At 46.9% G+C, this 12,288-nt stretch overlaps 1 protein-coding gene across 3 annotated transcripts in view; it reads right to left on the reverse strand.

Annotated features, from left to right (window-relative positions):
* Positions 1–430: 430 nt before the first annotated feature.
* Positions 431–12,288, reverse strand: part of LOC141133851 (NACHT, LRR and PYD domains-containing protein 3-like) — a 166,514-nt gene continuing 154,656 nt past the window's right edge. For 2 of the 3 annotated variants that reach the window (XM_073623433.1, XM_073623431.1), the window contains 3 exons: positions 11,321–11,500; positions 9,836–9,912; positions 431–1,932 (listed from right to left, as the gene is read on the reverse strand). In XM_073623433.1, the coding sequence (XP_073479534.1) occupies positions 9,876–9,912; positions 11,321–11,500 (217 nt within the window). In that variant the 3' untranslated portion in view covers positions 431–1,932; positions 9,836–9,875. Of the gene's footprint in view, positions 1,933–9,124; positions 9,259–9,835; positions 9,913–11,320; positions 11,501–12,288 lie in introns of those variants that run through there. The other variant, XM_073623432.1, reaches the window with a different exon arrangement.

Consider the following 12,288-nt stretch of genomic DNA (forward strand, 5'->3'; position numbering starts at 1 on the left):
TGATCATCTGTGGGACATCCTCAAACGGGAGGTGGAGGAGTGCAAGGTCTCTAACATCCACCAGCTCCATGATGTCATCATTGCGGAGAGGAAGAGGACTCCAGTGGCAACCTGCAAAGCTCCGGTGACCTCCATGATCAAGAGGGTTAAGGTAGTGCTGGAAAATAATGGTGGACAAACAAAATATTGACACTTTCGGCCCAATTTGGAGATTTTCACTTAGGGGTGTACTGACTTTTGTCAGATACTGTATATACATTATATGGTAGGAACATATTATGTGGTAAATATAGAGAGAGGGCAAGGAAAGGAACAGATGCAGAGAGAGGGGGGAGGGAGAGATGAGAGGGGGAAGGGAGAGGTGAGAGGGTATCGGCTGTGGAGAACAAGCTGGGAAGAAGTTGGTAATAATCGCAGAATAAGGTTAATAAAATATATAAATCTTTATTGATTACAGAGTAAAAAACCTCAATGGGGTAAATCTATAGAGAATAACACCTTCCAATAACTAGGTAATAATATTGGTAGCCCAATAATCAATCAGGATAATCACGTCCCTTTGGGTAATGATCCATGACATGAAATGAATTTATCCATGGGTTGTTCTGATTACATTTAGATGATATAATAAATCATGTTGATAAAAATGGCAGCAAGTTGTCAGTGAAAGGCAAAGCGGCTGAACGGACTCGGCACAATGAAATCTTAGTAGCCGTGTTGGCAGAGAGTCATGCAGAGCAGAGATGGGGGAGTTGGCACAAGATGAACTTCTAGAAATGGGATTACTTGGCTAAGCTTGTCATTCAGGGGGATAAAGTTCTGGTTGTGGAACAAAAACTCTGATATAAGGCAGCAGAGAGCCGGCTATGAGATGTCCGTCTCTCCTTGGGATTGCTGATGGATCGGGTTCTGTTCTTATACAAGATAATGTCAGCAACATGGAGAAAGAAATTGTAGAGAGATGGAGCAAGAAGAGAGAGATACTGGGAACCGGGAATGCCGTATATGTTAGATAGAGCCGCATCACTTTATTACATCCAAGGAGAGGAGAGAGAGTATGGAGGATGGAGAGGAGTATGGAGTATGGGAGTAGTATGGAGGATGGAGAGGAGTATGAAGGATGGAGAGGAGTATGGAGGGTGGAGAGGAGTATGGAGGCTGGAGAGGAGGATGGAGAGGAGTATGGAGGATGGAGAGGAGTATGGAGGATGGAGAGGAGTATGGAGGATAGAGAGTAGTATGGAGGATGGAGAGTAGTATGGAGAGTAGTATGGAGGATGTAGAGGAGTATGGGGGATGGAGAGGAGTATGGAGAAGAGTATGGAGGATGGAGAGGAGTATGGAGGATGGAGAGGAGTATGGAGGATGGGAATAGTATGAAGGATGGAGAGGAGTATGGAGGATGGAGAGGAATATGGAGGATGGAGAGTAGTATGGAGAGTATTATGGAGGATGTAGAGGAGTATGGGGGGTGGAGAGGAGTATGGAGGATGGAGAGGAGTATGGAGGATGGAGAGGAGTATGGAGAGTAGTATGGGGGATGGTGAGGAGTATGGAGCATGGAGAGTAGTAGGACAGCAGTAAGAGGAAGATACAGTCTCTTTCTCTGTATTAGTGATTGTTCCAGTCAGCTTTTATTGATGAGAAAGTTTAGAAAATGTCTTTTTCCCACCATGAATGAGTCCTAATAATGAGTCGGATCCTCATCATCATCATAGTAAGTATTGATAATATTGGGAAGAGTGGAATCCTACAGAGGGGAGAAGAGGGAATTCACAATGGGAGGCGACCATTATATCCATGAAGAGTAGAAGGCTTTCCTTTAGAGGGTTGCAGAGAAATCCGAGGTGTCAGGGAGGACATCCTCTATACATGGAAGAGGTCCAGCAGACCCAACACCGGGACACAATCACCAGACAAATCTCTGGCTGTCTACAAGAGATAATTGTACAATTACACAGAGATATTACATTGTATACATTCCATGAAATGTTTCATCAATACATATATATGTGAATGTGATGTGTATTGCCAAGTTGTCTCCGGTGGTAATGAGGATGAAGGAGATGATGATGAGGTCACTGACGTGACTTGGGTGCCGGATAGAGCAGAAGAGGAAAGTGAGGGTGAGGCACGACCCCAATGAGGCAGCCATCATGGAAGAGTAGAGAGCAGCCCCCCTATTCCATCACATTGTGGAGCTGTCATCTCCCGGCCCACTTCCCACAGCTCAGCTGTCTGGACCTTTTTTAGTACATGTGCAGCTGATCGCACTGTTGCAATTTGAAACTTTGTCTCAAGCACATCAAGCGTGGCAAAAACACCAACCATTTGGGTACCACATGCTTGACAAGGCATTTAACCTCCCACCACTCAGCCTATTGGCAAGAGCACCAAAGTCTGCCAAAGAGACACCAGAATTTATCCAACAAATCTCTAATCTTGTTCCCAGTGCACTACATTGTGACCTCATCATACAGACCAACAAGCCGTTATTTATGAAGAAAAAAAATTGACATTTAAATAGTTTTTCCTGCAAGCTTTCTTTTATAAATGTCAGTTTTGCTACAGCAGGTTCTATACAGGGTACAGATGTGCCACTTTACAGGCAGACTAAGGAGACCCCCCGGCACTATATTCAACCACATGCCAACCGCTGCGCGCACATTTATGTTGGCAGAATGGACGGGTAGGCAACGGGACGTACACATACATCTCATTGAATTTGCCACCTAGCGGGCACATGCCCAACTTGAGAGTGTGCCTGCGGGTCCCACAAACTCGATATTCGCCGGCAGGAATTGCGGATTGCGGTGAGGAGAGGCAGAACGGGGAAACAAGGCATTTCCCTGTTCTGCCTAGCAACATGACAGGGATCTACTGATCCCAATGATCGGGAGCAGTGATCTCTGTCATGTTGTAGTGAGCCCATCCCCCTACAGTTAGAACACATCCAGGGAACACACTTAACCCCTTGATCACCCCCTAGTGTTTAACCCCTTCCCTGCCAGTGACATTTATACAGTAATCAGTGGCTATTTGTATTTCTGATCGCTGTATAATTGTCAATCATCCCAAAATAGTGTCAAAAGTGTCCGATCTGCCCGCTATAATGTCACAGTCCCGATAGAAATCACAGATTGCCGCCATTACTAGTAAAAAAAAATGCCATAAATGTATCCCCTATTTTAAAGACACCATAACTTTTGCACAAACCAATCAATATACGCTTATTGCGATTTTTATTACCAAAAATATGTAGAAGAATACATATTGGTCTAATTTGAGGAAGACATTTGTTTTTCTTATATATTTTTTGGGGATATTAATTATAGCAAAAAGTAAAAAACATTGCTTTTTTTCAAAATGGTTGCTCTTTTTTGTTTATAGCGCAAAAAATAAAAACCGTAGAGGCGATCAAATACTACCAAAAGAAAGCTCTATTTGTGGGAAGAAAAGGACGCCAATTTTGTTTGGGTACAACGTTGCACGACTGCACTATTGTCAGTTTAAATAAAGCAGTGCCGAATCGCAAAAAATGTTCCAGGGCTGAAGTGGTTAAAGGATTTTTTTTATTGTTTAACTTTAAGCATCATTAAAATCACTTCTCCTTTAAAAAAGATTGTTTTAATAAAAAAATGTCATTGATGTCCCCCAGGGCAGTACCCGGGCCCCCATACCCTCTTCATGGCCATTTACTTGCATTGAAAGCCTTCTAAATGGGGACTTTTGCAGTTCAGGTCTCATAAACTACAATGGGGTTTGTCATTCAGGTAACATTTTTTGTGATGTTTGAAATTTCTGACATGAAAAGAACAAGAGGGTGTTCCGTCCATCACTAGTGACTACACGTAATGCTCTGCAGTGGGATGTGTGACACGTAATGCTCTGCAGTGGGATGGGTGACATGTAATGCTCTGCAGTGGGATGGGTGACATGTAATGCTCTGCAGTGGGATGGGTGACAGGTGATGCTCTGCAGTGGGATGGGTGACATGTAATGCTTTGCAGTAGGATGGGTGACATGTAATGCTCTGCAGTGGGATGGGTGACAGGTAATGCTCTGCAGTGGGATGGGTGACATGTAATGCTTTGCAGTAGGATGGGTGAAACGTAAAGCTCTGCAGTGGGATGGATGACACATAATGCTCTGCAGTGGGATGGGTGGCACGAAATGCTTTCCAGTGGGATGGGTGACAAGTAATGCTCTGCAGTGGGATGGGTGATATGTAATGCTCTGCAGTGGGTTGGGTGACATGTAATGCTCTGCAGTGGGATGGGTGACATGTAATGCACTGCAGTGGAATGGGTGACATGTAATGCTCTGCAGTGTGATGGGTAACATGTAATGCTCTGCGGTGTGATGGGTGACACGTAAAGCTCTGCAGTTTGATGGGTGATATGTAATGCTCTGCAGTGTATTGGGTGACATGTAATACTCTGCAGTGGAATGGGTCACACGTAAAGCTCTGCAGCGGGATGGGTGATATGTAATGCTCTGCAGTGGGAAGGATGATATGAAATGCTCTGCAGTGGGATGGGTGACATGTAATGCTCTGTAGTGGGATGTATGATATGTACTACTCTGCAGTGGGATGGTTGACCTGTAATGCTCTGCAGTGGGATGGGTGATATGTAATGCTCTGCAGTGGGTTGAGTGAAATGTAATGCTCTGCAGTGGGATGGGTTACATGTGATGCTCTGCAGTGGGATAGGTGACACGTAATGCTGAGCAGTGGGATGGGTGATATGTAATGCTCTGCAGTGGGATGGGTGATACGTAATGCTCTGCAGTGGGATGGGTGAAATTTAATGCTCTGCAGTGGTATATTTGACACGTAATGCCCTGCAGTGGGATGGGTGACACGTAATGCTTTGCAGTGGGATGGGTGACACTTAAAGCTCTACAGTGGGATGGGGGACACATAATGTTTTGCAGTGGGATGGGTAAACGTAAAACTCTGCAGTGGGATGGGCGACACATAATGCTCTGCATTGGGATGGGTGGCACAAAATGCTCTGTAGTGGGATGGGTGACACGTAATGCTTTGAAGTGGGATAGGTGTCACGTAATGCTCTGCAGTGGGATGGGTGACACGTAATGCTCTGCAGTGGGATGGGTTACATGTGATGCTCTGCAGTGGGATAGGTGACACATAATGCTGTGCAGTGGGATGGGTGATATGTAATGCTCTGCAGTAGGATGGGTGACCTGTAATGCTCTGCAGTGGGATGGATGACATGTAATTGTCTGCAGTGGGATGGGTGACATGTAATGCTCTGCAGTGGGATGGGTGACACGTAATGTTCTGCAGTGGGATGGGTGACATGTAATGTTCTGCAGTGGGATGGGTGACATGTAATGTTCTGCAGTGGGATGTGTAACACGTAATGCCCTGCAATGGGATGGGTGACACGTAATGCTCTGCAGTTTGATGGGTGACATGTAATGATTTGCAGTGGGATGGGTGACTTGTAATGCTCTGCAGTGGGATGGGTGACCTGTAATGCTCTGCAGTGGGATGGGGGACATGTAATTGTCTGCAGTGGGATGGGTGACATGTAATGCTCTGCAGTGAGATCGGTGACACATAATGCTCTGCAGTGGGATGTGAGAAATGTAATGCTCTGCAGTGGGATGGGTTACATGTGATGCTCTGCAGTGGTATATTTGACACGTAATGCTCTGCAGTGGGATGGGTGATATGTAATGCTCTGCAGTGGGATAGGTGATACGTAATGCACTGCAGTGGGATGGGTGACATGTAATGCTCTGCAGTGTGATGGGTAACATGTAATGCTCTGCAGTGTGATGAGTGACACATAAAGCTCTGCAGTGGGATGGGTGATATGTAATGCTCTGCAGTGTATTGGGTGACATGTAATACTCTGCAGTGGAATGGGTCACACGTAAAGCTCTGCAGTGGGATGGGTGATATGTAATGCTCTGCAGTGTATTGGGTGACATGTAATACTCTGCAGTGGAATGGGTCACACGTAAAGCTCTACAGTGGGATGGGTGATATGTAATGCTCTGCAGTGGGAAGGATGATACATAATGCTCTGCAGTGGGATGGGTGACATGTAATGCTCTGTAGTGGGAAGGGTGAAATGTAATGCTCTGCAGTGGGATGGGTGATATTTAATGCTCTGCAGTGGGATGGGTGATATGTAATGCTCTGCAGTGGGTTGAGTGAAATGTAATGCTCTGCAGTGGGATGGGTGATATGTAATGCTCTGCAGTGGGTTGAGTGAAATGTAATGCTCTGCAGTGGGATGGGTGACACATAATGCTCTGCAGTGGGATGGGTGACACATAATGATCTGCAGTGGGATGGGTGATATGTAATGCTCTGCAGTGGGATGGGTGACAGGTAATGCTCTGCAGTGGGATGGGTGACATGTAATGCTCTGCAGTGGGATGGGTGACAGGTAATGCTCTGCAGTGGGATAGGTGGCACTTAAAGCTCTACAGTGGGATGGGTGTCACAAAATGTTTTGCAGTGGGATGTTTGAAACGTAAAACTCTGCAGTGGGATGGGTGACACATAATGCTCTGCAGTGGGTAGGGTGGCATGGAATGCTCTGTAGTGGGATGGGTGACACATAATGCTTTGCAGTGGGATGGGTGATATGTAATGCTCTGCAGTGGGATGGGTGACATGTAATGCTCTGCAGTAGGATAGGTGACACATAATGCTCTGCAGTGGGATGGGTGACATGTAATGCTCTGCAGTGGGATGGGTGATATGTAATACTCTGCAGTGGGATGGGTGACCTGTAATGCTCTGCAGTGGGGTGGATGACATGTAATTGTCTGCAGTGGAATGGGTGATATGTAATGCTCTGCAGTGGGATGGGTGGCACATAATGCTCTGCAGTGTGATGGGTGGCACGAAATGCTCTGTAGTAGGATGGGTGGCACGTAATGCTCTGCAGTGGGATGGGTGATATGTAGCGCTCTGCAGTGGGATGGGTGATATGTAGCGCTCTGCAGTGGGATGGGTGACATGTAATGCTCTGCAGTGGGATGGGTGACATGTAATGCTCTGCAGTGAGATCGGTGACACATAATGCTCTGCAGTGGGATGTGAGAAATGTAATGCTCTGCAGTGGGATGGGTTACATGTGATGCTCTGCAGTGGTAGATTTGACACGTAATGCTCTTCAGTGGGATGGGTGATATGTAATGCTCTGCAGTGGGATGGGTGATACATAATGCACTGCAGTGGGATGGGTGACACATAATGCTCTGCAGCAGGATGGGTGACATGTAATGCTCTGCAGTGTATTGGGTGACATGTAATAATCTGCAGTGGGATGGGTCACATGTAAAGCTCTGCAGTGGGATGGGTGACATGTAATGCTCTGCAGTGGGATGGGTGACACATAATACTCTGCAGTGGGTTGGGTGACATGTAATGCTCTGCAGTGGGATAGGTGACACGTAATGCTCTGCAGTGTGTTGGGTGACACGTAATGCTCTGCAGTGGGATGGCTGACACAGAATCTTCCTGGGGTGTGACAGAATCTTCCTGGGGGGTAACACAGAATCTACCTGGGGGTGACACAGAATTTTCCTGGGGGTGACACAGAATCTGCCTGGGGGGACACATAATCTTTCTGAGGGGGTGACACAGAATCTTCCTGGAGGGGTGACACAGAATCTACCTGGGGGGACATAGAATCTACCTGGGGGGTGACACAGAATCTTTCTGGGGGGTGACACAGAATCTTCCTGGGGGGGTGACACAGAATCTGCCTGGGGTGACACAGAATCTTCCTAGGGGTGACACAGAATCTTCCTAGGGGTTGACACAATCTTTCTGGGGGGTGACACAGAATCTTCTTGGGGGTGATACAGAATCTGCCTGGGGGTTGACACAGAATCTTCCTGGAGGGTGACACAGAATATTTTGGGGGTGACACAGAATCTTCCTGCAGTGTTTGCAGTGTGTTGGGTGACACGTAATGCTCTGCAGTGGGATGGCTGACACAGAATCTTCCTGGGGTGTGACAGAATCTTCCTGGGGGGTGACACGGAATCTTCCTGGGGGGTGACACAGAATCTACCGGGGGGTGACACAGAATCTTCCTGGGGGTGACACAGAATCTTCCTGGGGGGAGTGACACAGAATCTGCCTGGGGGGACACATAATCTTTCTGAGGGGGTGACACAGAATCTTCCTGGAGGGGTGACACAGAATCTACCAGGGGGGACACAGAATCTACCTGGGGGGTGACACAGAATCTTCCTGGGGAGTGACACAGAATCTTCCTGGGGGGCTGACACAGAATCTATCTGGGGGTGACACAGAATCTTCCTGGGGGTGACACAGAATCTTTCTGGGGGGTGACACAGAATCTTCCTGGGGGGTGACACCGAATCTGCCTGGGGGTGACACAGAATCTTCCTGGGGGGTGACACAATCTTTCTGGGGGGTGACACAGAATCTTCTTGGGGGGTGACACAGAATCTTCCTAGGGGGTGACACAGAATCTTCCTGGAGGGTGACACAGAATCTTTCGGGGGGTGACACAGAATCTTCCTGGGGGGTGACACAGAATCTTCCTGGGGGGGTGACACAGAATCTTCCTGGGGGTGACACAGAATCTATCTGGGGGGTGACACAGAATCTTCCTGGGGGTGACACAGAATCTTTCTGGGGGGTGACACAGAATCTTCCTGGGGGGTAGACAGAATCTGCCTGGGGGTGACACAGAATCTTTCTGGGGGGTGACACAGAATCTTCCTGGGGGGTAGACACAGAATCTGCCTGGGGGTGACACATAATCTTCCTAATGGGGTGACACAGAATCTTTTGGGGGGTGATGCAGAATCTTCCTGGGGGGTGACCCAGATTCTTCCTGGGGGTTGACACAGAATCTTCCTGGGGGGGTGACACAGAATCTTCCTGGGGGGTGAAACAGAATCTTCCTGGGGGTGACACAGAATCTTCCTTGGGGTGACACAAAATCTTCCTTGGGGTGACACAGAATCTTCCTGGGGGGTGACACAGAATCTTCCTGGGGGTTGACACAGAATCTTCCTGGGGGGGTGACACAGAATCTACCTGGGGGGTGACACAGAATCTACCTGGGGGGTGACACAGAATCTTCCTGGGGGGGTGACACAGAATCTTCCTGGGGGGGTGACACAGAATCTTCCTGGGGGGGTGACACAGAATCTTCCTGGGGGGTGACACTGAATCTTCCTTGGGGGTGACACTGAATCTTCCTGGGAGGTGACAGAATCTTCCTGGGGGGTGACACAATGATTGGTGGTTATTGTTTAAAATAAAACATTTTTTTCCAATGAAAATCGAGTCAGTAAAATGTATTGTCAGTAAACTTTGACACAACAGGACTTTATGAATAAAGTTTGTTGTAATGTTTGGCCCTTGTGCCGTTGTCACAGAACATCATCCAGAAGCCAATCCACATGCAGCTCTGAAAGTGCAAGGGCCGCTGTCACTCATAGAGAGGAGGTGGGGCAGAGGCGGTGCTCCAATCAGATGACAATGGAGGCGGAGCTCTGATGTGCGGTGCAGCCAGTGTGTCACTGCAGGCTTGTAGTACAATAGATGGGAGCGCGCATGCGCAGGTGCCCCTATCAGATCAGTGCTGTAAAGGGGGCACCGGTCACACAACTACTCAGGAAGTGGGCAATACTGAGCAGAAATGACGCCATTTAGAAGAGGAAAAGAACACAAAGATTACTATTACTGGAATTCTATATTTAAGGATCAGAAACAGAAAATAAAAGCTGAGAGTTCATATGACTTTACTCTGATATCATTCCGGATATTCTCTTCATATCTGGATCCGTGTATTACCTGAGAGGGGGAGGGGCTCCCACACACCATCTTCTTATCTTCATCTGGATATATATACTTCCCAGAGTCCATCACCCCTTCATAGAAGAATAAAATGGGAGTGTTAGAGGAGGAAATGTTGCTGTGATGATGTAGGGGGGAGGGGCTCTGTAAGAAATGATGGAAAAGTGAGGGGCCCTCACCATGGCAGGGGCCACACACTCATGTCCATCCAACCATTGGGATAGCAGACTGTATGACTGGTGTGCTGGGCTGTCATGTGTACAGGCTGAGAACACACATCTGATTGGCTCAGTTATACTGACACATTGGATGGACCTCAGGGGATGGGGGGTGTGACAGACCTAGCCAGGACAGAGGCTGTTGGAGAGGACTGAATGCAAGCCTCTTGCCTTTTGATTATGGGCCCTGGATTTTCAAGGGAACAATACTCTTTGTGAGGTAAATTAGAAATCCAGTCTGGACTGTACTAATCGGACTAAGTCGTGTATATATGTATATATTGTATGTTGTTTGATTCTGTTGGGGACTCCTTGCTGTGGTCATCTGGGATTTGTGTCTCTGAAAAGGGAGGGGGGATTCCTCCAGCAGCCCCCTGCTGATAAGACTGATTCATACTGTTGGGACACATCCTGTGAGGAGATGCTAATGTCATCAACTCCAACTACCTGTTTGATGTCAGCTGTAATGTGTTTAATGTAAATGAGTTTAGTCTGGCTTACCACAGGTTCTAGGGGTATTCAACTCATTGTTGTTTGCTCTAATTAACCCTGTGTTGATGTTTATGGTAATGTGTGTTGAATAGTCAATGAGCTAGGAGACGTAGTCACTTAGTCTGGGTAAATGATTTAGTAAATGAACTCATGTTAATTAGGTTACAGATGTATTGTTAGAGGAGGTTCCAACGGCATATAAAGTCTTGTACTTTTGATTCTAAATAAAGTTAGTTCATGTTAGCATCTAAGTAAGTGTCGCCTTGTTTTGTGTTTGGAAGCATTTGGAATATCTGATATCTGTAACCAGACTACAAGGCAGTGGTATATGGACAGAAGCACTCAAGCAGAGTGTGGGACGTTCCGTGACAGGGGGGTTATTTTTCTGTAAAGGTAAAACCTTGTGGAAGATTGTAGGACCTGACTAAGATTATTATTGGTGGATATGATTTTCCCCATCCCCCATCTCTAATGATAAAACTTGGGATGAGGAATAAATTCTCCATCATCTGGGAAATCTGTGACTGGCCCAGGAAATCTCAATCATCTCTCTCATTATCTGTAGAACTACAGAGACCTCCAATGGGTTCTACAGAAATTGTATAGAATGTCACCTGTCCTTCCATTTTCATTATAGTACAGCCCGGGTGTCAGAAGACCTCCCAACAACGTCCCACCTCCATCATCTCATCACCATCCAATGTTGTCTACATTTTACTATTCACATTCTAAGACTTAGTATGTGTGTTACCTCCAATATAACAGATCTTACCGTCTTCTTTTCACAGAGAAGCCGGCATTCCGGAGGACCTCACAACGTTGTCTCACTTCTGACTCCGACATCTTCTTATCATCAACCAATGTTATAGACAGATAGGTCAGAGTTCGGTTTGTGGAGATAACGGAGCAAAGATCATCACAGCACCATAATGTCCCTTTACAGTCCCAAACACTGGAGGGAGAAGCAGGAAAGAAAGAAAGAGGTGAAATGTTCTTCCAGGGAGGGGCAGAAGTAGACATATCCAATGAATAATCAGTGGGCGGGGTCTTAGAAAATGAAATGTTCTTCCAGGGAGGGGCAGAATTAGACACATCCAAAGACATTTATATATATTTTATATCTCAGATTGAAATCTTCCCTTCCCCCTCCCTGGGGCGGAGCTCGTCATTTTCGCTCTGCAATGCCTCCTGGGAGATTTGTGTCATTGATCGGCATCGCCGGGCCGTACCATCCCATTATTTGTAAACCGGAAATGACGTCATGCGAGGCAGCGGCCATTTATAAAAAGGGTAACCAGGAATTTGTTGCCATGGTGACCAAATCTTCTTATACACAGTGATGGGCGGTGGGGGAGGGGCTGGAACATCTCATCTCTCATTACATACAAAGCCTGGGGGGGGCGCGGATGGGACACACCATTACTAATCATTTATAATACAGGAATAGGAGGGGGCAGTTTTGATGGGGCAATTTTGATGAGGCAATAGAGTGGGGCAATTTTGGGGCAATAAGATGGGTGCAGCTTTCATGGGGCAGTATGGATGGGGGCAGTTTTGATGGGGCAATTTGATGGGACAGTTTTCATGGTGGCAGTTAATGGAGCAATTTTGATGGGGGCAAGTTTGATGATGGCAATAGGATGGGGCATTTTTATTGGGGCAATATGATGGGGCAATTTTGGGGCAATAGGATGGGAGCCGTTTTGATGGGGCAATTTTGATGGGGCAGTTTTGATGGGG

The sequence above is a fragment of the Aquarana catesbeiana genome, linkage group LG03, assembly GCF_042186555.1.
Source record: "Aquarana catesbeiana isolate 2022-GZ linkage group LG03, ASM4218655v1, whole genome shotgun sequence".
Taxonomy (NCBI): Eukaryota; Metazoa; Chordata; class Amphibia; order Anura; family Ranidae; genus Aquarana; species Aquarana catesbeiana.